The sequence below is a fragment of the Danio rerio genome, chromosome 19 (genome assembly GCF_052040795.2).
Source record: "Danio rerio strain M-AB ecotype USA chromosome 19, GRCz13ab, whole genome shotgun sequence".
In the NCBI taxonomy this organism is placed as follows: Eukaryota; Metazoa; Chordata; class Actinopteri; order Cypriniformes; family Danionidae; genus Danio; species Danio rerio.
In genome coordinates this window covers 10,782,892-10,810,676 of record NC_141039.2, presented here as the reverse complement: position 1 = coordinate 10,810,676, position 27,785 = coordinate 10,782,892, and the positions used below count along the sequence as shown (strand labels likewise).

Sequence of the window (27,785 nt, the reverse complement as noted above, 5' to 3'; positions counted from 1 at the left end):
CTGCTGTGTTTAAAACTCATCCAGTCAAGTCTTGTGACTCCTCCTGCAGTGAGGATTGAGCTGCTGCAGAATTTGATACTGCCATCACGTGCCTCTTTTGAGGCCTGAATAAACGCTAGTGGAGACGTGCCCACACTGATAGATTTAGGAATTGCAGGTGAAGAAAAAGGTAAACAGTAGCCTATATGCTTTCTTATGTTCAATAGGTGTATTCTCACTCCACACATTGCCAGCATCCTTCGGAGTTTGCGGTACCCGGCGCTGCATCCATTTTGGTAGCACCCATCAGCGGATGCTCTATCAAGGTCACCCGCGCAGAGCATCATGGGCGGTGTGGGTATCAGATGCTGTTTGGTCCCACCCCACCAGCAGCATTCTCATCCTGACCAAACCCTGCCGAATAAGGTATTCCCGCATCACGAGGCGCGGTGACGGAACAGCTGTCACGGGGCGTGATGCGAAATGCGCGTCGTGGATAAGTAAAGGGGCGGGCACGAGGTTTTACGTGCCCGAGCGGCGGTATTTCGTCAAAGAGGAGAACGTGCGGTTCGTCGTGTGCTGCCGGTGACGAATAAAAGAATACATCATCACCGGCTAAGCGCAGTTCTGGACACTTCAGTGCCAGTAGGTCAACGGATACGTGCGCGCACACGGGGCGGTCACGACGCACGAGAAACACGGTAAGTGTAGCCTTAATTGTTCAGGATTATATTCTTAAATGGAGAGTCGTTTAAAAAGCATACTAGTTGCTATAGTAGCCGTGTGCTGATGTTATAGTACCTGCATTCTATGTTGTGTTATTCGGGTGTTTAGTGTTAATTTACTGACAGCTTATTCTTGTGAAATGGTAAGCTTTAGAGTGATTGATAAAATACTACTATAATACACAGCAACGTTATTAATATCATGATGGCTGTGGGGCTATTGTATCAGTCGTGTCGAGTTATAAATAGATTGCTTTATCACTTATGATTACGGTAACCAATGATTTTGTGATTATAGCATAGGGTTGAGGTGAAGAACACAACCAAATTGGCCAAAAAGCCGAGTCAGCATGTGTAGGAGCACCTGTTGTAGCGAGATAGTAGTAATATTTATTTAATATTTATAACATTTTACACGTTTACATGAAGGTTTTAGGACTTGATGGTCATCATTAAAGGTTTAGCAAAATGTCAGAAATGTTAAATAAATATATTTTTACATGAACATTTACGTTCTGCAGGTTTACCTGAAGATGTAGCCTATTAGCAGTTCTTGATAGGTGTTGTTCATTTCAGGATGGAAAGCTGACCAAATTATTATTATTACTTACTTTATCATTTTTAATATAAACTTGCTGTTCTTAAATGCCTCCAAAAACGTTTGTTTTGTTTACAACGTCGTACCTAAATGTACGTGGAGCGCTACAATTGGTGATGTTGCGCAATGATGATGTTCATTAGATTTGTGTAAAACTCCATGGATTATTTTTATAGTGCGTTAAAGACACTAATTTACCAATGTTGTGCAATTTTGCAGTTGTCAAAAGGGAGCTGGTCTCGAATAGCATCACTTCTCGAGCATTAAAAGAGATTGTGTGCCAAACATCACGTTCACCGGGAATCCGTCAATCTTGGACGTTTCCACTCCGGCACGATGGAGGGGGAGAAGGTCAGTCCTTTTTACCAGTTTTCTTCAATCAGTAAATGCTGTTTTGTGCAATAGTATGCAGGCCAGTCGCCAGCCTGGTGAAAGATTTTTACTGAAAATTGAAATTTTTTTTAGTTATTCCACCTCATTTTATTTATTTATTTACTTATTTATTTTTACTTATGAGATTTAAACACTGCTTTTCAGTAACATTTTAAGCACCATTTTTAGCTGGATTAGCTTGTAGGATAGTCATAACCATTAAAAATTAAATACAAATTTGTTACATCATATATTTAGAAAAATAAGGAATCTGATAAAGTTTTAAATTAATAACTGTAATCTATTGTCACTTCACTTACATTAGATTGTATGTTGTCTTGCGCAGCTATTTACTGGACTCATAAAAAATAATAGGGTGTATGCGTAGCTAGTGTTTCTTCCCATACTGATAAACTTCCGGTGAACGGTTAATGTGACCTTTTTCCATTATATACGATTCTTTTTACAACAATGATGTTGTAATGTAATTAAAATGCAATCAGTTAAGTAGACTTTAGCATTCATTTAGTTGCTCAAGCGTAAAACGAAACAAAAAGCCGTTTAATTGCACATGCCCGTCAGAATCGGCAGGCTAGAGCAAAAGCTCCATTGAATATACTGGGGTAAAATAAATGTCATATTTTAAAGACATGGCAGGTGAAAACTACATTTAATGCAGTGTTTCTTGTACATTCTGAGACTCACTTTTATCGCTATCACTAAGCCAGTGGAGATCGCTGATTTTTGGAGAAAAAGGTTACTGATAAATTAAAAGTCCTTTAGCATACTTCTGCATATACCCTATTGTTTGCATTGACCAAATCTGATTAGCTGAAGTCACACCAAAGTGACAGGCAACAGAGGACTCCGCTTGGTCTTAAAGCCTTTTTGGATGGGTTATTTTCACAAATAAACATGACACAGCAGTCAAAGTAGGACAAATGGGCTCATGCATGGGGCAAATTTTAGACCATTGTCAGTAAGGGGTGGATCTTTCAAACCACCCAAACTCATCGGCTACTGGCCTGGTATGATATCCCTTAAAATGAAAAAGGCCAAATGCATGACATAAAATTAGTTTTACCATAACATTTTTAATAATAATGATTTTACAAATAGCAATCAGTCTAAAACGCGCGCGCACGCACACACGCACGCACACACACACACACACACACACACACACACACACACACATTCATTTTACTATAATAATACAGGGTTAAGTTTTACCCAGGGATGTGCCTACAAGATTGAAGTCATATTTAAATGTGACAAATATTTTTTTTAGAAGTGCATACAAAACATGATAGCCTAGTCAATGCATCTGAAGAATAATGTTAGTTCAAATTGAAAGCGTAATTAGTGTAATTAGTGTTAGTTAACTCTAATGAATGTACTGTGTACTAATGATGAACTTTCTTTATAAAGCATTTATTATTAATCTTTGATGATAATCAGTTGCTAGTAAATGTTTTTTAAGCTAAAATGTTCAAATTGAAAGTCATAATAGTTTCATTCATAGGAGTTAAGAACTTTGAGTTGCATTTTTAAAAACTAACATTTACATACTATTTGTAACTAAAGTATATATTACTTACAGTTGATGTTAGTTAGTTTAGTTATGAGAACTTATTTTGAAGTTGATTTTAAAAGTTTAACCTATCGTATTTACAGTAAAATAATTTTACAATATATAACGTTGTTTGAAATTGTTAACTCTAAAAATTTACACCCAACAAAGCAACGCACACAAAAAAAAATCTATTTATCATCATGATACAAGGTAAACCAACTGCTTTTGCGGCTTACATCAATATTGTGATAAAATCCTGTGATAAATGCTTTAGAAATGGTTACAACAAGGAAATGTTGATGCTTAATGGAATGTTTGCTTCAGAATGGAATATTAAGTTAATCAATATGATCAATCTGTACTGTCATCCATGATCCCGGTGTTGCTGTGTTTGCTGTGCTCTCATTGAAAGGGAGGTCAATGCAGCTGTTGCTGTCAGGATGTTGCCATGATGATGTGGGAGGGGCAAAGATGCAGTGTGTTGTAAATACATGTTTGGGAAAGATGTAGAGTGGGGGGTGGTGTTGTTTGTATTTGAAGTTTATTTATATCCTTTTAACCCTCTCAGCGTCAGCCGATTAAAGTAATTCTGGAATAAGATTTTAGATTTGACACTTTTATTCATAGCTGAATGTTTCTGCTTTTTTTTTTGTCCTTTTAGTCCTTTTCCAGTGTTTGACCCAATGCATTTGTCAGATGACATTTGTTTCACTTATTTAACTGAGTCATCGTGACTTCAGTGTATATGTATGGGTTTGGAGGAGAGAGAGAGAGAGAGTGGCCGAGTAGCCTAATAGGAATTATAGTATCAGATAAAAAGGAAACATTCTATTGATCTGCTTTTCCCATCATTGTTTCTTTCAGATATACATTAACTGGTTTGGCTTACATAAGTCCACATGTTGCGCAAGAAATGCTTTGCCTTTACACTGCAAACTTAAATTCAATTTTTTATTTTAAATTATTTTTTTATTATTTCTCAGCTGGAAGATGTTCATTTTATAATCTTTATCGAATCTATATTGAAACTGCAATTGCATTTAAAAAAATAATATTGAATATTTTATATGTTTATAAACCCTTATATGATGAACAGATTTAAGTTTTGCCTTGTTTCCACTTTGTTTCCACTGTGTTTGCCTTGTACAGTACATCACATTACATTAGGATTCAATACACAGCACACTGATCAAGCTTGCATTTCCATTGCCAGCAGTACCATTATTCCAGCAAGTTGCAATCAATGTCATTCTCACTCCAAGAAAAAAGCCATACAAACTGTTCCAATCTCATGGCCATTTTTTAATTCATATGAATTTGTACGATCTCATTTTATATTTTGGTACGATTTGCTTATCCCACAATGACGGTTGGGATAAGGCATGAGGTTCGGTGCCACGCCCCCTTTTTAACCCTTTCACACATACGATCACACCAGTGTGATCAGCCTTGGCTGGTCCCTGAAGCATACAATCACATCTGATGTGATCAAACTTGGCCGGTCCCTGAAGCGTACGATCACATCCAGTAATTAAACTGTTCAGAGTCATAAATCACAATTTATCCATGCTTTCAAACGAATAACATTTATAATACACATAATACACAATAATACACATAACTACAAGCAAAACATAGCCTTTAGGATTTGTAAAATACATGCAGATGTATAATAATAATAATTTTTCAATATAACTAGACAATGTTCTTTGTTTATGTAAGATACACACTGTTTATGTTTCTAAAATATTTTCTCTATTCCTCTCCCAGATAAATAGTTGCTTACCTTTATGTATTCAGGCAAAAAATTATAAATAAACATAACGTCAATTCACAGCTCTCCTGTGGTTTTTGCTAGAAGGGATACATCGGCAATCTGAAATTAATGTGAAGTATTAATATTATTTATTCAATTAAAAATACATATTAATTGTATTGTATTAGCATCGACCACTACCTCAACCCTAAACGCAACCCTCACAGTAATGTGAAAATAATATTTGTTGTACAGTGTCACAAAAATTATGCTATATTGACGTGATTATCCTTAGCAGTATCTCATCTAGACTTCACCGAGCTGCAGGAGAGGGTTAAGTCTAGATGGGATACAGCTGAGGATATTCACATCAATATAGCTATAATGACATGATTTTCTTCAGCTGTATCCCATCTAGCTAATAAAATACAATTAATGCGTAATTGAATAAATATTCAAAATACTTCTTGTTAACTTCCGATTGCAGCAGTATCCCATCTAGCAACAGCGGCTGTGCCCATTACCCATCATATAAAAAATAATATGATTATTATTAAGCTGTTTAAAAGACTAAATATATGTCATAAAGCAGTACAAGCTGTAAAATCTTATCAACTCTAGCTCCACCCTTTTGGCACCCTTTTCTGTTGTGCTTGGTACCTGTAATTGTATGTTTTCACGACAATGTCAAATCTGCACTCAGTGCTGCTGGCAACGCTACAATACTAATACTCTGGAACGTGTCAAAATTACATCTGAGCACGCCTATTTTGATCTGGTGGAAGACAGCGTGTTTTCACATTTATCACATGCACATTGTCACATGTGCAAGAAATGACCAGTGCATAAACACACAGACATACATGGTTCAAGATGTTTGTGCAAACTGAAAGTGTGAAGAAATACACCTTTTCTGTGTAGTTTTCAATCCCATAATGCAGTGCGTGGGCGTTTGCACTTAACTTTAATATAAATGAACTGAAAATGCTTGCTGCACTGTGCTCCCAAAGAGCCAGTGGAAAAGCTATGTAGGGCGTTCACACCAGACCCGGCTTGCATGAATAGATCACAATATTCACGTGTATTTAGACGCAAGAACATTTTGAGTTAACTCGCTTCATTCGCACATCTAATTTGCTTCATTCATGTATGAAATTTACTTCTCAATAAACACAGATTCACGTCATAGGAGGGGCATCTGTCTAGTGATTGTGCACCAAATATCAGATTTTTCAAATTGAGCGATTCGTACAAATCACACGATAAATGCAACAAATGCCCGAAATGCTCAATTCGCAGCACCTCATTCGCACGAATCGCATAATTTGCATTGACTTAAAATGGAAATCTTTCACGCTTGACGCTTTATCCGCGTCAGGTGTGAACGTACCATAAAAGATCACAAAAAGTGGCACGATACTGTTTACTGTTTTGGTACTTCTGACAGTGGAAACATAAAGAAATGCATACCGCACTGTTCTGTACCACTTTGTGGAAAATAACTATTTTATTTACATGTAAACATTGATCTCCCTGCGTTCGCGTCGGTTTCCTCTGGGTGCTCTGGTTTCCCCCGCAGTCCAAAGACATGCGGTATAGGTGAATTGGGTAGACTAAATTGTCTATAGTGTATGAGTGTGTGTGGATGGTGTGTGGATGTTTCCCAGAGATAGGTTGCGCATGGAAGGGTATCCGCTGCGTAAAAACATGCTGGATAAGTTGGCGGTTCATTCCCCTGTGGCGACCCTGGATTAATAAAGGGACTAAGCCGAAAAGAAAATGAAGGAATGAATAAATGTAAACATTGATCAACAAACAATTACAGCATTCAGATTTACTTACAGATACTTAAGCATGTTTGTTTGATGTGTGAGTACTGTGGTAGAAATTAATTTGTATTCATATTTTACACTCATATGCATCCTTTACACTGCTTAATTTTACTGTGTGTGACTACTCTGTTTGTTTTCCATCTTATCCTTCTGTGAAATTGTGTAACTGATATGAGTGGACGCAGGTGAAGAAGTGTGTAATGTTGTTTGCTTCTTTATCTTGTAGGGGCATGGGTCAGAAAGGTTAAAACACCTAACATAAACATGATATGGCCTGATAGGAGGCCAAAATTGAAATACAGACAAGTAAGAATCCAATACGAGAAAAAGATAAAGATAACTAGAATCCATGATGCATGTCTATAGTGAACTCATAAGCAGTACTGGGGAGAAACTAGATAAAAGGAAGCGTACACTGTTTTCGGTGTCACAATCTGCAGAAACCTGCATTGCTGTATAAAACTTTAATAAGACTTTAAAAGACACTTTGGGTGAGACTTTGTCTTCCTGACCACAGAGAAAGCCTCTTAAAAGAAAACGCAGTACAGTACAGTACCAATGAGTTTCACTTTTGTTATGTCTGAGCTTCAGCAAGAACCAAAGATGTTTGTTTTCACGTTTAAAGCAGGTATGTTTGAGCTTCTGTTTTGCTAATCAATGGGAATAAAAGCCAGATATATTCAATATTTCATTAAATGTGTTTATTTGTATTGTGAAGATAAAGTCTAAGTCTAAAGGGTTTAGAATTCGTCAGTTTTGACAATATTTAGCATAATTAAACTTAAATGAATAAGTCATTTTATTATCAAGTAGGCAAAATGTATCATGTATAATGCTGAAATATCATTTGAAAAATCGATTCGTAAGTTTTCGAAATACATCGAAATTCGCTATTGAATGAATTCTGGGCATATTTTTTAACAGCAGATGGCACTAAAAGCTAGTTTTCAAAAACACACTTGAATGCTCATGAAGAAGAGCATTTGTGCAAGTCATGGATGTACTTTTATGTCACGAGACTAATGCACACAGTTCACTATGTACACTTTAATAATTTGCTTAAACATTTGTAACTTTGTTAATGATTATTTTATGTTGAAGTGATATTTGCTATGCTGTGTGTTACACCAGATGCGCTATTCGCGTTTAAATATACTTGTAAACATTTAAAGTTTACTCGCGTCATTCATGTGTCATATTCACTTAGCACTAGACACAGATTCGCATGATAGACAGGGCATCTTTGTGGACTCTGCTAAATGGCTAACATGGATTTTATTGAGAGAATAGTTGTGTTTACCTGCTTTAGGAAGGCTGACAAACAGCGTCGATTCATTTGGAAGTCCACTAGATCAATGCAGAGGTGCACCCAGCCCTGTAAGTTCATAAACTCCTCCTGAAACTGTACCTGGATGATTGAGGCTTTCAGCGGTGCTTCAGACTGAGCCGAGCCCAGTTTGATTAGCTGTTGTCCGGTGTCGCAAAAGGATTTTCCCTCGGGACACCAACAGCAGGCGCTACTTATAATCACGCCCCTACAAGAGCAAGCTTTTGATTGGTTAACTCGGCGCAAATGTCCGCTGAAGTTCAGATTTTTCAACTTAAGCAATAGGCGCGTTAAGCATGTCAATCACGCAAAGCTCTCACCATTTCATTACGTGAATCATGTCATTCACGCTCCCTCATTTGCACGTATCGCACCGCAGGATGTTTATTCGCGTCTTTGTATTGATTTAACATGTAAATCACTCGTGATTGACGCTTCTTCCGCATCTGGTGTGAATGCAACATAAAGTAAATACAAACCAAGTATGGGTGTTTGTAAAGCATACAGCGCCATCTGCTGTTGAAATATAAGTTCAGGATCTATTCAAGACAGAATAGCAATGCAATTTGAAAATCGCTAATGTTTTGCCACACCACTAGAGTTTAAAGATATTTGCAGTGTAAAACACTGATTTTGAAACAGATTAATAATATCCTTTAAGGTCATTTGTGTCGAATGTCTGACCATCTCAGCATCACGTGGCTCTTCACGATTGCCTCTGTCAGCGCTGCTGTGTCCTGATGCCCTAGAAACCTGGAGTCTAACTTGCAGTGTTGTCTTACAGCTGAAGGCAGGGCCGTTTCAGGACATGGCTGATTTGTGGTGATTAAGATGAGCTCTTTAATAATAATACTGTTGGCTGCTGTCGTGTTTATACCTCATTACTTACTACATCAGTCGAAGTATAGTGCAACGTGACAGCTGGATCTTTTCTTCATTGCTTTCTTTAGGGAAATCACTCAGGCAAAGGTTAATTAAAAATGTGGGGGCCTACCTAGAAACTAGGACTTCAAAAAAACAAAGTAAGATGAAGCAAAATTAATAATGACATATTTGACTGTTTTTTAAATGTTTTTTTTTAAAGATATTCATAGCTACTTTCTATTTTAACCCTCATGCTTTCAGCTCTGTTTTGATTTAGACTAAATAAATGAAAAATCATAGAAGGCCATATCTCATATATTTGGAATATACCATTTAAGGCAATATAGCAGTTTTGTATCAGGGGTGGTTCTTTTTTCTCAAAAAGTGAACCTTTTGTAGTTATTTGCCTCATTTTCTGTTTAATTATGAGATACTGCATTTTAGTGACATTTTTAGCTGAATTAGCTTGTCGGATGGTTGTCATAACCACACTTTTTGAAGTACCAACAACATTTGCTATTTTTTGAAGTACCAAAACATTTGCTAAATATTTAGAATAAAGAAATATAAAAAAAACATTTTAAAAACAAATTTGTTACATTACATATCATTAGGAAACAAAGGAGTCTGTTATTAATTAAAAAAAAAGAGCTGTAGCCTATTGTAATTTATTGGGCAAATAACAAACTGGCCAGCACATTAAACTTTCCTCAGTCAGAATTTCACTAGATTTCGAGTAGATTTTTCCAATCTTAATAAATAAATAATATTAATAAATATTAATATTAATAAATAAAAAAATAACTAATTAAAAGTTCATGGATAACAAAAATATTCTTTTAATTTTAACTTTAATATGGGCTGCTTTTGGTGTTTTACATTTTTTTTCTTTTTAAGAATAAGGTTCAAAATTCAAAATAAAAGTTACTTGTGGTGAAAGTCAGATTCTTATGTCAGATTCTATGTTTTCCTTTAGTTTTTTTCTTTTTCTTTTTTTTTTTTTGACTGGACTTTTTTTTTCACTGGACATGGACTATAATTGTTTGCATTTATTGGAAGCATTTGATGCCATCACAGCTAAAGATGTCATAGCAGTCCAAATAAGATAAATGAGCTTATGTTTAGGACAAATTCTAGACCTTTAATCAGTTGGGGGTGGGTCTTTTGAACCCTCCCTGGCTACAGGCCTGTGTATGGAGTACTAAGTGTAAACACTGAGTATTAAAAATACAATTTTAGGATTATGTTATATTAGTGTAAAGAAAATATACATTATTAGCATATATTTTGCATATATTAAAAAAAAAACTAATCATGTATGCCAATTGGCAAGTATTGCAACATTTTTCTAAAACAAAAGTGAATATTTGTGCAAATGTTTTAAAATTTAATTTATTTATATATTATTTGTTTAATAGATTTTTGAATTGTTGTGCAGGAAACATTTTTTTTCCCCCTAAATTAATTCATTCCAATGGAGCTGATACTAGTAACCTGCTTAGAAATTTTTGATATATTCAAATGATCATTAAGTTTTTTTGTTTTTTTTTTAAATGTAAATGACAAACAACTGACCTTGAATTTCTTTCATTTTCACAGAAACAAGTAACATGCTACCTCCTGTTTTCTTTGTCGACGGCTGTAATTGGCTCCCTGCAGTTTGGCTACAACACAGGAGTCATCAATGCACCAGAACAGGTTAGTTAGTTAGTTAGTGTGTGTGTGTGTGTGTGTGTGTGTTTGTGTTTGTGTGTGTGTCAATGTACTGTATGTGTGTACGGTACTAATCAAAAGCTCAAACACATCTACACTTCCACTCAAATCTTTACAGCTTGAAGATGCAATGAAAAGATTCAATACACTGTACAAAAGTGAAATAAATTTGTTACAGAAGATTCTGTTTTAAATAAATGCTTTAATTTTTAATCTAATATAAATCAGAAATGTCATCGGTTTTCACAGTAAATAGTCATTTACAACATTCAGAATTGTAATGTTACATCAACACTAAATCAGCATTTTAGGATGATTTTTGAAGGATCATGTGACACTGAAGACTGGGTTCAAATGTATATCCAATTCACTTTTTCCATACATATCATTCAAAGGTTTTTTTAAAGAGTTTTATAAACCAACCCAACCAGCTACAAGAAAAATCGTAACATTACAAACTTAGATTCTAGGCAAAGAAAATAAGACAAAAAGACTAAAGTACTTAACGACTATAATGGGTGAACTATAATTCCATGAAGCATTGTAAATGAAGCGACGGAGTATAATGTGAAATATAAAGTAATGTAAAGAATTTTTAATTTTAGAAAGACCAACCTGATTACATCTGTAGATACATACAGTTCACCATTATAAACATACATTTATTGATAAATATGATATAGATGCATTTTTATTGTCAGACTTAAATCTGAAATGATTTCTTGCATAACAGCATGTTATACACTCCTTAAAAACAAACAAAACGCGATGCAAAAGACAATAAAAAAATCATTTGCAATGCTTTTTTATAGTAGACTGAGCTTAATGAATTTGTTTTGGTGTACATTGCTTAATGTGACCCTCTTATTGGTGGAAGTTTCTGTACGACATTATGGGTAATATAGTTTTCTCTGCACAAATGCCACTACTAAGCATGATCGTTTTAAAAATAGGTTGAATCGATGAAACAAATAAAAACAGCCCTAAGGAAAAAATGAATGGAGTTGTTACTATCAGAACATGATTGTTGTGCTCTTTGATTGGCTGAAAATTCAGCGTTATTACAGAAATACCATTTTAAAATTAAGTAAATTAGAAAATATGAATTTGGATTGGTGTAGGATTTCAGATTATTACTGTAATAACTGCATTTTTTGTTAAATAATTGCACTTACTCTTAGTAACTTACTATAATTATATTAGTATTGCATTTACTTTATTCCTACTTTTTTATATTTGGAAGAGTAAACTAATTAAAAGTATGAGCGTGACCATCAAAAATTAATCTTTCAGAAACTACGGGCGTTCTTCAATGCCACGTGGATGGAGCGTTACGGGGAGCCCATCAGTCCAGGTGTCTGCACCATTGTGTGGAGTTTTGCCGTGGCCATCTTTAGCGTTGGAGGAATGGCGGGGTCATTCAGCGTCGGCGTCGTAGCCAACAAATTTGGAAGGTGAGTGGGAATTACTCAACAGTATAATGTTTTGAATTGCAAATGCTGACCAATCTGAGCTTTTATAGGTCCCGTGAAATGCTGTCGAGGTTGAAATGTGAATTTTTTTATCAAATGTTTGACTGAAACATGAGGAGAGGGTGGGATCTATAGTAGCTTTGAAAAAACAGCCAATAGCATTTTGCGTCTTGAAGGGGGCAGGGCATGTCAGACACTAGAGAGTATTTGATTGGCCAGAAACTGTAGTATAAGGTGACATGAAAAAAAAATGTTGATCCTTTTAGGAGGGAGAGACAAACGGCAAGCTTTGAATGTTTTTATAAGTTCTATATCTTCTAAATATAAATTTGCCACTGTTTTGGCACACAATAGCTTATATATATCCTTAAAATCAACATACTGATACTCACATCTATAAAACATTATTTTTATTTCATGGGACCTTTAAGCAGGGTGCGAATTATACAGTACATTGATCATCGGGCGGTCAAAATTTTCAGTTATGTTTGTAATATACCTCAGAGAACCAAATTTATACATTTAATTCAATTACATCTAATTTATTAATTAAACTTGTTATGTTTTCAGTGTTTTAAGGAACATAGAGTCGTTTTTAATGACATTTGTGATGTTAAATAAATGGTGACAGGTTTGTATTCCTGCATCTATTAACGGATGACCATGAAAGACTGCACATATTTTTTTATTTTACTGTTTAACTTCCATGTCTGACCAAGTGTAAAGTAAAATAAAATACAAACATTGCATTTAGTTTTATGGACACCTACAAACAGATATTTTACAAGTAACATGTTATGTGAACACTTGCGCTGTCTGTTGGTGTCGGTTTGGTCAAACATGGATTCACAATGGTATGAACCATTATAGGGCTGGTCAAATGTATATTTAAGTTATCTTTTATTTAAGTTTTTACTATCATTTAAGATACAGATCAGAGCAAACTTATTTCCTAACCATTAAAGGGCAGACACCCCTATGCGTCATGTTTTGATATCCTTCAGGGTGGATCAAGCATCAGTTATGGAGGTCAGACCTTTCTGAACCCCCCCTGTAATTCGCAGCCTGCCTTTAAGTCAAAAGGAAGAAAATTCAGGCTAGACATTTCTTCCGTGTCATTACTCATATAGGTTTACAGTTATCATTAAAGACACATTGAGGTCAAAGCCACAGCCTTGTGCTTTTTTGCTAGCACATCACATCGTGGCGCTAATATAGGAACTGCAAGTTCGAACCTATCTATATTCCATCAAATATAGTACATTATTGCCATCATTTTCTGCCTTCTATTTAGTCTACTTCTTTTTATCTATGTCGATAAATGTGACAAAAAAGTAGTGCACAGAATGTTAGCCCTTTTTCACTTGTGTTGTTTTGCAGGGAGACCTGAGCTAGATAATATATCTGAGTATGGTTACACACAATGGCGCTTTAACTGGACTGTAAATGCTTCATAAATAATTAAAGCAGTTTACTATAATGAAGGCACTCAGAGTAGAAGAGTTGACCTCAGTCTTCTTGTCAGCCTGAACGCTGTCCTCTCTGTCAGAACAAGCACATTCAAAACAAGCATTCATGTGTGCTCAGATGCCATTGTTCATTTTCTGCCTTTCTTTTTCTCCGAGGCCTTGTCAGCCAGCCTGCCTGCTTTAGCCTGTTATTTGATTTTGTCAGAGATAATCAAAAGGGGAAATGTGCATCATGGCAATAGAATTAATAATAGTCTCTGATGCACGAGGAATGAATCACCACACAATATTTAACAATAAACAAATACACAATTAACATAATTTAAGTAAAATAGGCAAAAAATAATGATTTATACGAGCTATGTTATATAAGTAGCAGATATGGCTGTATATCAGCACTGTTGGGAGGCATGTGTTTGCACTGCATCCCACCAGTGACAATATACAGCCAAATTGCACTGCTATGAGTGTCATATTACATTTATGCAACTGTTTGAAGGCATAATCGTGTATATAAGAATGAAAAATCAAAAACAGAGAGTCTCATAAACCCTTTTGTAAGAGGAACTACTTTCTTCCACCGTACAAAAACATCTGCAGCTGAATTTTAAAGAATACTGACAGAAGATAATCTACCAGGGAAACAGTTTGTTCCTCTCTTACTTGCTGCCATTTTGTCTCATTTCCTCTGTTTGCATCTGAATTAGTATTTCTAATTCAATTGAACTCCCTCCCTGTCTGTCTGTTTTTCTTTCCACAGACGCAAGTCCATGATCCTCGTCAATGTCTTGGCTCTGATTGGTGGTGGTCTGATGGGACTTTGTACTCTCTGCTCCTCCTTCGAGATGATAATTGCCGGTCGGCTGATGATCGGGCTCTTCTGTGGCCTTTTCACGGGCCTCACGCCAATGTATGTTGGGGAAGTGTCGCCCACTCCCCTCCGCGGGGCCTTCGGGACCCTGCATCAGCTTGGCGTTGTGGTGGGCATCTTGATCGCACAGGTAAAGCTCTCTCACAGCATAAAAATATAAGGTTTTTGAGTGTGTTCGTCTTGACTAGATGGTGTAACTAACATTGTTTGCGTCACAACAAAGGCCTTTGGGAAATGTCCATTCTAATTAGTTTAATGCACTTGTTGAATGAAGCTTCTAATTGAATAGGGTAATCTATTTTTAATAGAGCTGTGGTGAAATCGTTCAAATCAGTTTTCTAAATGCATTGCTGTTGTATTCTCTCTTGAATTGACTCTGAGCTTAGTTTTTATCAGCAGATGGCTTGTCTTATCTAGGCTTGTTTTAACTATATTTATTTTTTACTTTTATGTCACGAGATTAATGTAAACGCAGCTCACAATGAACACATTGTAATTCGCTTAAACCTTTACTAACTTTATTAACGATTATTTTAGATTCATGTGGTATTTGTAAGGAATTGGATGCAGGCAGACTTTGGCTGTTGGTAAAGCAGAGCTCCATCTGCTGATAAAAACTTAGCTCAGAATCCATCCAAGAGAGAAAACTGATGTATTTAGAAAATCTCAAAATCGATATCTTAAGAGTTTTCTTTTTTTTTTGTCATGGCTCAAATTTTTAAAGTACAGATAGATTTAACAAGCCTTGAGGAAATGTCCATTCCAATTAGTTTACTGCACTTGTTGAATGAAGCTGCTAATTGAATAAGGTAATCAGTTTTTTAATAGAGCTGTTGTGAAAAATCGTCTGGGAAACCAATACGAAAATTTTCTAAATGCATTACTATTCTCTCCTGAATTGATTCTGAGTTTAGTTTTTACCAGCAGACGGCGCTCTAGGCTAGTTTTTAACTTTACACTAATAAAGAAGTTTGCTTTCATGTCACGATATTAATGTAAACAAAGCTTACTATAAGCACTTTTGTAATTCGCTTTAATCTTTCCATAATTTATTAATTTAATTTAATTTAATTTTAGATTTAAGTGGTGTTTGTAAAGAATTAGATGCAAGCAGAATATTGCTGCTTATAAAGTATCAAGCACCATCTGCTGTTTAAAACTAAGCTCGGAATCCATTCAAGAGTGAATAGTGATGTATTTAAAAACTCCCAAAGATTTTTTGTCAAGGATCTTATTTTATATTAACAAGCCTTGTTTGTGTCACAGCAAAAGCCTTTGCGATATGTATATTCTAATTAGTTTAATGCACTTTTTAATTGAATGAGGTAATCGATTTTGAATAAATCTGTGGTGAGCTGTGGTGAAAAATCGTTTGAGAAATCAATATAGAAATTCTCTATATGTATTGCTATTTTTTCTTGAATTAAGTCTGGGCTTTTTATCAGCAGATGGGGCTCTAGGCTAGATTTTAACTATACACTTGAATGCACATGAGGAAGAGGAAGTTGACTTTTGTCATGAGACTAATGTAAACAAAGCTTACTACGTGCGTCTGGCAGAGCTCTTCTATCTGGGTTGATGTCACGTAATTTGCGAAAACGCGGAAAGGTGATGTGGCGCTCTTCACATGTAGCAAAACCATAGAGTGAAACAGACGGCAAAATGGGAAAATGTAAGTTTGCATACTCATGGTTGGAGAAAGACGATTTTAAACAGTGGCTGAAGCCTGTAGATGAAAACAACCACGTAATTTATTCTTTCAAGCTTTGTTTCTTTCGCTTATCTGAGTTCTCTTGCATAGTTGTGCTTCATTGATTGATTGATTTATTTAGTTACTACTGTTAATTAACAACTGTTTATTAAGTCAAAAGTTTGATACTGATTAGAACTTGAAGTGGCAATGAGGTCTTCAAAAATTGTGAGGTCTTTAAAAAGTGCTTATACCCTGATAATACAATAGAAAATAAAAACCCCTTTTAAAAGCGATTTTAACGACTTAAAGACCATAGCAACAACACTGGACAAAGAGCACGAGCAAACTTAAATACACTGAAAATAACAAGGAGGAGCAGGTGAACATAATAAAAAGGGGAACAGGGGAACAACAAAAACAAAAAAACAGAAAACATGTTGTGAATATAATAATTGAAGAAGAGTTGAGAATCAATGTCCTATTCTTGTTTTTCTGAGCTGTGAAAGACTCATTTGTATTTCAGACAGATGAGAAATCTGGTTTTAATTAATATGCCAAAAAGATAACGACATCAGTTACGGTTTTTATCACTATGTTTACAAGTGCTTTGGGAAGTCTCTAGAGCCAATATTCAGAGATGGTAATGGACGTGGTTTATTACGCTGTAAACCAGTCACAACGGTTTACAGCGATTGGACCAACTGACCAATCGCAGAATAGATGCACTGAGGTTTAAAGAGACAAGGACCTGTAAGAAAATAGCTGACACTGCTTTATATATTTTGAGAAATGTTACATATTGTGTGACCTTGTATGAATGTAAAACTATTGTGAGAGACCTTCAAAATGAAACGAGGAGCCTTTATAAAGGCACACTGGGGGCTGAACTTTAAGTCTGCTGACTTAAAGTCATGCCCTCATAGCTTAATCGGTTTTATACGTTCAGACATCTTATAAGTTGTGTCCTTTTTCATCTAGATCTTTGGTCTGGAGAGTCTGCTGGGTTCAGATAAGCTCTGGCCTATTCTTCTGGCCCTAACCATCCTGCCTGCCATCCTGCAGTGTTTTCTGCTGCCGTTCTGTCCGGAAAGCCCTCGCTACCTGCTTATTAACCTCAATGAGGAAGAACAGGCCCGCAAAGGTAAGAGAAATGTGCTTTACATATCATTGAATAACTTTAACAAAAACAACACTCCCAAATATTGTGATTTCAGAGTGTCAGTGACTGGTAGAGTCTAAAGTAATTTATTATTTGGTGAACGACCTGTGGCAGTGAAGTTGTGCCAAATACACTTAGCCTAATGTTTCTGCTTAACGCTAATTATGCCTTTGAGAGTGCCGATGACAAAATGAGCTAAAACATCTGCTTAAACAGGAGCCCTTTATTAAATAACATACACAGCGGAACCTTTACTGGATCAGGATGAAAAACATGCTCAGTTACAGTCACGTTTACTACATGATTCATTTTACACCAGATGATTGTGATCATGAGTGACTAATAGATGGCAGCTACTGTAGCAAACTGTCAAGCAGCGCCAGATGGACAGTCTTCAGGATCCCTGCTTGAAAACAATCAGCGTATTTGCAGTTATGTTTGGTAAAACTGTAATAGGTTTTGGTATAACATTAACAAGTCTAATGTTAAGAAAATACACAACCCACCTACTGTAGCATTTTTATCTACCTTCAAAATTAGTTTTTCACCAATACCATCTAATAAGCAAACTATAAAAAAGTAGCTGATTTACTTTTTTATTAAAAAGTTATAAATGTCAGAAAAAGGCATGACCTTTGAGTTTAAAGAGCCCCTATTATACATTAAAAAGGTCATATTTTGGTTTTGGGGGTTTCCAACAACAGGCTGATATGCATGCAAGGTCAAAAAACACTTTCATTGTCTTGAGACAGAAAGAAATGCCTGCCACGGCATATCAACAATATTGAGGTAGTCAGAGTTTATGTGTGAGCACACCTGCCAACATTCCTGTTTATCCCATATTTAAGACCCATCTCCCGCCACCCTCCTGTTTTGTTATTTCTCCCGGAAAGAATCATAGGATCCGATCGCAGTGGCCGAAAAACACTTCATAGTAGATACTAATACCACAGTACACAATACACGGTTCTCAACAGTGTTATTCAGACACCTCACTCCCGAACCTAACCCCTCGGCCCTCAGGATTTTCAGAGACAAATGTTGGCACGTGTGTGTGTGAGCCCAATGCAGGAGTGCATTACAGCAATGCAGTTAAACACCAGCTTATTGCTGTGTTTGTACATATTGCAGTGACACACACTCAGTATTAATGCACACAGTGACTAAAGCTACACTATTTTGAAACTTGACCGCCGCACATGTGTAGGAAAAGCTTAAGGTGGACATAGTAACAACAAACCCATTTAAATCCGTAAACAAAGCGGCATTCGACGCATTTTCAATGAGGAGATGGAATATAAGAATATAAACGGTTAACCAGAAACACTACAAGCAGTTACAAGTAACAAAACACAATTCAATACACCATTTGCAAGCTAGAGAAAACAAGGAGGCAACCATTTTAATCGCACTTACTTACACTTGTGAAATGGAGGAAGAAACTGGTCCATGAACTGTGTACTGTAAAGTTCTTGTCAAGCTCTGAAATATCCCATATGGTCTTTTTTGATCCTTCCTTTAACAAATGGCCAACAAATTCCCCATTGTAAGCATGTAGATTGCTGAAGCACTCGTCAGAAAAATTATTGGAACACAGCACAAGGCTGGGGCTATGATGCTGAGATATTTCTGCAAAAATAAACCTCAACCACTGACTCTTCACAGTAAAGGTCTGCATTCCATTCTGTGTTGGGCAGCGGGACAACGAATGCTGAACATAAACGGGGAACAACCTGGCGGGTGCGGGCGGGAGGGGGATTCAAAATTTTGTCCCGCTCAGATCTCTACTTCACAGTTTCATCTTTGGGAAAGTAACACTTATTTTCCCTCACACTTCCAGTAATATCCAGCTGAGCACAACATCTTCACAACATGATCCAACCTGCATCTACTACAGTGTTCTTCTTCTTCTTTGATACTGTGTTTGTGGGCGGGGGCAGGCGGTTTTAATTTTCCCAGGTTTGCGCGCACAACAAATGGGTGGGGCTTAAGTTCTGTATCCACGTCACTCCGGCACAGCTACAGACTCGTTATCAAGACGATTCATTTGAAACACGATGAGTCGACTCTTTTGTAGGTGAATCAATAGTTTTAAACACGGTGCTCTTTTAGATTTAAGCTTTAGCTGGATATTTCACTTCCATGTAGTATGTAAAACAGCTTTAAGTGAAGGTCATTTTAAAAAACCCGTAATGCTGCTTTGATATTGTGGCTCATTGTTCTTTAAAAGGCAAGCAAAAGCTTTAGCCTTCATGAGTCTCTGATCTCAGCAAGCAAAAAACAGCAGGTTTTGTTATTTTGACATTGATTATATAAAGCACATTTGCCAAATTCAGTTCCTGGAGGGCCACAGCTCTGAACAGTTTAGTTACAACCCTAACTAAACACACTTGATTCAACTAATTGAGTTCTTCAGGCTTGTTTAAGACCTACAGGTAAGTGTGTTGAAGCAGGGTTAGAACTAAACTGTGCAGGGCTGTGGCCCTCCAGGAAGTTTGACAGCCCTGATATAGAGTCATGGCTAACATTTCTCCCTGAATACATCAAATATACACCTGCACACATATTTTTAACTTGAAATGTAAACAACACTTTTCTTGCAAAGTACCAATTCACTTTTATAAATGGATTTTAATAAATTTGATTGTCTTTTTTATTTTATTTTTTTAAGAAATTACCTTTTCCTAGCGTCGCACCTATATGGAATTGGTCAACACCCAATAACTGATCATTTATTATGTTTGGAAGGAAACTGCAAGGAAAAATGTAGACCATCATTTTTGCTAAACCATTCACAGATTTATTATTTTACAGAAAAACACTCCGATTATGCAGACATCTTGTCTTTCATCTACTATAAACTTTTCTAAATACTCCAACTGCAGCGCGCAATGTGTCAACATAAACCAATATTAACCCTCATGGTCAACAAGGTGTATCTTTAGTGGAAGAAATGGCACTGCCACCTTGTGGTACAAAGAAAGCAGAAAGGCACTTTCCAAAACCTTTTCAAACAATGTTCCTGCAGAAATGATCTTCCCATTCCCACATATACTACAAATGCACTAGTATCATTCAAACACATCTAAAAACCCATCTTCATCTAAAAACCCAAATACACTCTATAAAAAACAACAACACTGCATTTATGAAGTGTGCTTCATGCAGGTGAGTGGGCATAACAAACTACCTGTAGAAACTCTGGCTCTAAATTATTTGAGGACAAACAGTTGTATACCTAGACCTTCCTAGACCTAGACCTACCTTGTTTACATACGTACACCTTCCTATGTGTATTGCCTCTTCTTGTTGAATTGCTGAATACCTCTTTAATTGTAAGTCGCTTTGGAAAAAAGCTTCTGCTAAATGTCTAAATGTACTGTAAATGTAAAATGATCCATCATATATCTGCTTTAATATATAATCGTTATTTTCTTTTCTGACTTATAATGTTAACATAAAAAATATGCATTTTCAGCTGATACAATTGTATTTTTCACCTCTTCATTTCAGCAAGATTCTATTAAATTTCTCAATATTAACAGTAAATAAAAAAAATTATTTATATTTTTAAAAATTGCATGTAAAAACAACAAAAAGCCAAACTCCAAATTGTATTAGACATCAGTGGCTAGCCACCAAACCTTCATAATTTTTTCCCCCAGCACTGGTGCGTCTGCGTGGTTATGAGGATGTGGGGAAGGACATGCAGGAGATGAAGGAGGAGAGTGCGAAGATGGCAATGGAGAAGAAGGTGACCATCCCAGAACTCTTCCGCTCCGCTGCATACCGCCAGCCTCTGTTCATTGCCATTATGCTCCAGCTCTCCCAACAGCTCTCCGGCATCAACGCTGTGAGTCACATACATTTGCATGATGCTTTGAATTGCATTTTATCTTCTATTTTTTGGTATAAACCAGTGTATTTAATACATATTATAAAAACTATACCTTGTCATTCTACACACGCAGGTATACTGTACTGTATATTTCAAAATCCAATGTGTATTACTTGAACTTACATTTGGTGTTCTGATGATATTGTAGTAAATGAAAACTAAAGCTAACAGAGAAAGTTTTGGTCAAAAACATTTTTGTAAACAGAAATAAAACATTTACAGTAAATGAAAATCTAAAACTAACAAGTCACAAAAAACTAATTCAATCTAAATCATCGTTTTTTAGAATTAATAAGCACTCATTCTCTGGTTGGAAAATCTGACCTAAAAAACTTATGAACTTATAGCTTAAACACTTATAAAGACAAAAAATAAATAAATAAATAAATAAATAAAAAATGCCAGATGCAGGGCTCAGGAATGATTAAAAGCCATTAGCTAGCTCTCTGCAACTCTCACATGGTCACTGAAGCTAAGCAGGGCTGAGCCTGGTCAGTACCTGGATGGGAGACCACATGGGAAAGCTAGGTTGCTGCTAGAAGTGGTGTTAGTGAGACCAGCAGAGGGCGCTCAACCTGCAGTCTGTGTGGGTCCTAACGCCCCAGTACATTGATGGGGACTCAGTGAGTGGCGTCTTTTGGATAAGAAGTTAAACCGAGGTCCTGACTCTCTGTGGTCGTTAAAAATCCCAGGATATCCTTTGAAAAAAAAATAGGGGTTTAACCCTGGCATTCTGACTAAATTTGCACACCGGCCTCTGCCCATCACGGCCTCCTAACCATCACCATATCATAATTGGCTTCATCACTCTGTCTCCTCTCCACCAATCAGCTGGTGTGTGGTGTGCGGTCAATATGGCTGCTGTTGCGTCATCCAGGTGGATGCTGCAAACTGGTGGTGGATGAAGAGGACACCCCCCCCCACCCCCCCAAAAAAAAAAAATATGTGTAATGTGCTTTGAGTGTCTACAAAAGCGCTACTTAAATGTAAGAAATGATTATAGCATGAAACAGAAGTGCCAAGCGTATTCGAATTCCGCACACAGCCACTGAGTGCCTGATGACCTGGACCAGCATCTTCTCCACCACGACAGACACTCATCGACCTTCAGCAGTGATATTTGCATTACACTGAACTGAACTGAACTTCAACATTGACATTTATACTAAACTCATCTGAAGCGGTTTCAGTTTAACAATTGGAAGTATTATAGCTTTTTTAATCTCTGTTAAGCTGTTTTGAGACAGTCTACATTGTAAAAAGCACTACAGAAATAAAGATTAATTTAATGGCCTGTAAACAAAAATAACAGATGCACACCTCCAAGCTCTTCTGATTGATCTGCTGCTTGGGAACTATGGGTGTAAAAGTTGAAGTTCTTTTAACTTGAAATGGCATCTAAACAAAACGCAGCACACGTGTGTAGTGCTTTAAAATATGCAAGAGGTGAGTGTAACAGTTACACACATCTGCTAAGCACATGTTTACATTGAAAGACAACAGAAAAAGTGTTGTGTGAACGGCTCTACAAAAACTAGGCATGTTGCAGATCTTTAATTACCAGAAGATCGTCTTAATTCTTCATCATTTTTACTATTATTCATTTAAGTTGCATTTTTGTGGATGTGGGTTCAGTGTCTTCAATTAAGTATTTTACTTTTATTTGAACAAGAGTTAATGTAATGTGCTTTTAACATTAAAAACTTTGCCTTGGTCTACATCAGACGTTTCTGTTAAACTAGAACTACTAAAACTAAATCTGAAACTGAATATATAAAAACTAAAGTTTTAAGTTTGCATAAGTGTGCTGACATAAAGCACCATGGCGCTCACGACGACCTGAGTTCAATACCCAGCTCGAAATCCAATGCCGACACTTCCCCTCTCTCTGCTCTAATACTTTCCTGTCTGTCCCCCACAACAGTATAATAACCTTGATGTCAATGATCCACTTGTTTTTTATAAGCACTCAATATTATAAGGTCGCTTAAAATTCCTCAGTTAAAATTTTTGTCATTTCTTCTCGTTTTCTCAGGTATTTTATTACTCCACTGGTATTTTTAAGTCAGCCGGAGTGACTCAGCCCATCTATGCCACTATTGGTGCCGGAGTAGTCAACACTGTTTTTACTGTAGTATCTGTAAGTATTCAATCATTAAACTTTAGCATAAATATATATAAATTTGCTGTTTATTATAATACTTAACATGTTTTACCTTTTCTACAAGCTCTTCCTGGTGGAGAGGGCAGGACGAAGAACTTTGCACCTTATTGGTTTGGGCGGGATGGCAATCAGTGCTTTGGCCATGACAATCGCTCTCTTATTGGTGCGTTTTACTGTCTGTTTTAATTTTGTAAAAATTCTAAACCAACCCCAACAGTATCTGATGATCATGGTTAATGTTTTTATTACATTTGTCTCTAAACAGAAAGACATTGAGGCTCTTCAATACCTCAGCATTGCTGCAATCTTTGCTTTTGTGGCCATGTTTGAGATGGGCCCTGGACCCATTCCCTGGTTCATAGTGGCTGAATTGTTCTCCCAGGGACCACGTCCTGCTGCTATGGCTGTTGCGGGATGCTCCAACTGGACAGCCAACTTTATTGTGGGAATCACCTTTCCTAAGTTAGAGGTATGAGTTTTATTTTACAACCCTAAATCAGAAAAATTTGGAAGAGTATGGAAAATAAAAATGAAAGTAGTGATTTGTAGAGTTGTATTTCATAGCATACAATGCAACAAACATTATTTAATGTGTTCCTCGTGAATTTTGTTGTTTTTTTTCCAAATAAATACTTATTCCAATTTTGGTTCTTGCAACACATTTTAAGTTGGTACAGTAAAGCATTTACCACTTTATATTGTTGCCATTCCTTTTCACAACACTTAGAAGACATTTAGGGACTGAAAACACCAAGTGATAATTGTTTCAGGTGTAATTTTGTTCCATTCTTCCTCCAAACAAGTTTTAAATTGGGCAACAGGCTACGTTGTCACATTTTGGGCTTCAAAATGCACCACTCATTCTCTACTGAAGACAGGTCAGGACTGCAGACAGGCCAGTCAAGTACTTGTATCCTCTTCCTCCATTACACTTGCATTACCAAGCCAACAACTGAAGCGTTTGTATTGCAGTCCAGAGAGCTCCACCATGATAAAAATGAAACATAAGGCTGTGTCTGAAATTGCCTACTACTCAGTAGGTACTGCATTTGAATTTAAATGTACTACTCGGCTGTAGCGTTAAAAGTATGTTCTATATGAATGAAACTTGTCGTACTACATCCACCATTTTGTCATCATCAAGTGACCTACCCACGTCTGTTGTGTCGCTTCATTTCCATTCATAAATTCACTAGCGGTGCATCATTGGATACCGTAGCGTCCATCAAATCCGCACTTTAGAATCTTGCCGGAAGTAGTAGATCATTCGGGTATATCTCGCATTCTGTTTTTGAATTCAGACATACTACTCGGCTCGCATACTGTTTTTAACTTACTATATAGTATGGAAGTACGCGATTTCCGATGCAGCTTTTGTCTTATCCACACAGAGTGAAGTTTCACATACTAAGTTCGAGAGGAGCACGTGATATGTTTAAGCACGACTGGCTTTTCATCTGTAATCAGTAATAATCCAATCAGAGTGATCCAAGCTTACTATAAATGGATCGTTTTCTCCCTATTGCTCTATCTTCGTTTTGAAAGAATTCCCCCTTCCACCCCATCTCCTCCTTTTTCTCTTTTTTCTACCTACCTAATCTCGGATCCCCTTATATGCTTATTGACCGGGCGGGAGCCTTGAGCTCAAGTATCTCAGAGCTCAGGGTTCTCTCCTGGGACAGCATGCCGAACCTGCTAAAACGCTATGCATATCTAAGTGAATCTATCTCTTAAAATAAAATAATAAAGCAAATGGAACTATTTTGGGTTATCTTTATTGGTGTCACTTTATGTGCAAACAAGCTGCTTTTTTAATCCTTCACTTCTAAATAATAACTTTAACCTGTCAATATAATCTCATAACTACTAGCAAGCTATTGTTGTCTTATGTTGTGTTAAAACATTTGCAACAAGGTCAGAATTAACTTTGATCCTCTTGTTTGTGCTTTACAGGAGCTGTGTGGACCATATGTCTTCATTATATTCATGATCTTCCTCATCATCTTCTTCATCTTTACGTACTTCAAAGTTCCGGAGACCAAAGGGCGAACTTTCGATGAAATCGCCCGTGGTTTTAGTGGAGCTCCACCTCCATCCGCCACCTCTGTGGAAGAGCCTGGCAGAGTTGCACTTCCGGCCTCTCCGGTCAAAGAGAAAGTCCCGTTGGTGGAAGCTCCCAAATCATCTTCAGAACAGGGGCCGAGTTCATCTGAGCAGCCCGCGAAGGTGGAGGAGAAATCCAGCTCTGTTACCCAGCCACTAGTAGATTCTAGTAAAGAGGAGAAATCTAATTCCACCATGTAAGGAAACGACGTAACTATATAGCTTAACGTGATTAAAGCCATGACATGTACCACTGAAGATAGGAATATAATACTAAAGATTATTTACTGGAAAGAGATTATTTATGATAAACAGATTACGAAGGAAGCCGCAGTGGAATGTCACAGATCACCTAGATGTATTTTGAAAGCAGAGCTTGTGGTGGTGTGGGCTTTATTTCAGTGTGTACCTTCAAAAAAAAAAAAACGATGGTTTGGTGCAATATTTATTTAGGTTTTAGGTTTATTCTTATGCATTTTTAGTGCAATTTTAAAGCCCAAAATACACTTTGTTTTTCATTAGCAAACACTACATTTGAACGCAAAGTATACTTATTTAAAAGTACAGACACATCCACTTGAAAGTTTAATCCAACTGCAATGTTTTCAGAATTTGGAAGCACTAAAAATGTCTTTGTAGTCTTTTAAAACAGAATTTGTTTGTTGTTTTTGCTGTCTTCAGTAGTTTGTTGTTGATCATGTCTCAGTTTCTTTTCAAAAGCTTGACACCTTGTAGTGTAAAATCAATTCCAAGCACATACGCTTACTAAAAATCAAGGATGATGCATTAAAAACTAAAGTATACTTTAGGCTTTAATGTGTCTTTTCAAATAGGGTGTAGTTTCCTAAATCAAATCAAACTAAATAAAGGGAATAGATTTATTTTTTTTTTACATCTGGCCTTCAGAATTCACATACTATCGTCAACTGTCAAACCTCAATTTCTTGCCCTTAGAGAAACCAAAAGTGTTTCTCTCTTGACGGATAGTTGGCAATCGTCCTCATTTCAAGGTTTTTGCACTGAGGATGTTTATTTTGTGCAATATAATATATAATGTGTATATGCATTTTTATCTCTCCAGATTATTTATCAGAAACACTATTAAAATTAGAAGATATTTATATGTACAGGAAGTGCTTAGCTAATAAAGCTTATGCCAAGAATAAAATCGCTAGTTTACTGCCAAAAGAAATAATAGATTTAACAAAAACTATTCAGTCACTCATTCATGTAAAATTTACAGTTACGGTTGCATTGTAGAGAATGCCAATCAAGTGTTTAATGATTTGTACTTTAATCCACGTCAATCTACATTTCAGATATCCAAGATTTTTAGCAAACAATGTGATCAGGGAGGAAACTTTGCAAGATTATGACCATTAATCATGTTAAATTTCCTAGGTGTTTTTAGTATACCAGCTTTACGTATGTGCTGCACTGATTCACTTTGAGGTTTGAAAGAGTAGTGAGAGACTTCTCACTTAATTTATTAAATAAATACATCTATAATAGCTGTAGTTTTGCACTTTCTGACACTTTATTTCAGTCCCTTTCAAAGAAAACATACAGTATTTATTTATTTTTTACTTATTAGAGAATCCTAATCGACCATTTCTATCATGCAAAGTCGCTTTATGCTATACCATTGCTTAGGTGTTGCTATTTTTGTCTAGATATTTAACGTGAAAGTATTTATTAATAAGCACATTTATCGGCCTTGAGTAATATGAAGAAGCTTTTCCCCATTTTAGTGTCTTGTAATCAAATATATGTTGTTGCACGGAAAGAAACTCCAAAAAAAAAAAAGACCAAGAAAGACAACATTCCTGGGCAGTCGTGCACTGTGGTTGTATTCCAGCGGTCAAGAGCAGCTTCATGTTGAGCCAGCCCTCTTCTAACACAATCAAACGACCATCTTATTAACTGTTGATACCTTTCACATACTGTACCTTTATTGTGCATAATGCACACAACACAGTTTGTTGCTTACTGTACAAAGTTAGAAGAGCATCACTATGTAAATACCTGTAAGTTTGTGTTTCTGTGTTGAATGGTGTAATTGATGTGATTGCAGGTTAAAAAGAACGCAGCTGCTGGTGTTTTGACGGTTGTATATTTCATGGTGGCTTTTCCTGAATGTGTGTCCAAATCATGAGTGGTTCTGTGTACAGCTGTTGTATGATTTTTGTGAATAAATAGTATAAATTATTATTA

At 36.4% G+C, this 27,785-nt stretch overlaps 2 protein-coding genes across 4 annotated transcripts in view; one reads left to right on the top strand and one right to left on the bottom strand.

Annotated features, from left to right (window-relative positions):
* Positions 1 to 27,785, bottom strand: part of si:rp71-15k1.1 — a 465,095-nt gene that overhangs the window by 24,476 nt on the left and 412,834 nt on the right. The window lies entirely within an intron of this gene.
* Positions 530 to 27,785, top strand: slc2a3a (solute carrier family 2 member 3a). 3 transcript variants are annotated; one of them, XM_087294320.1, is made up of 11 exons: positions 530 to 680; positions 1,522 to 1,653; positions 10,629 to 10,727; positions 12,036 to 12,196; positions 14,444 to 14,684; positions 17,226 to 17,388; positions 21,072 to 21,259; positions 23,340 to 23,444; positions 23,533 to 23,631; positions 23,734 to 23,937; positions 25,422 to 27,785. In XM_087294320.1, the coding sequence occupies exons 2-11, from the start codon at positions 1,639 to 1,641 to the stop codon at positions 25,770 to 25,772; spliced, it is 1,626 nt and encodes a 541-aa protein (XP_087150446.1). In that variant the 5' UTR covers positions 530 to 680; positions 1,522 to 1,638; the 3' UTR covers positions 25,773 to 27,785.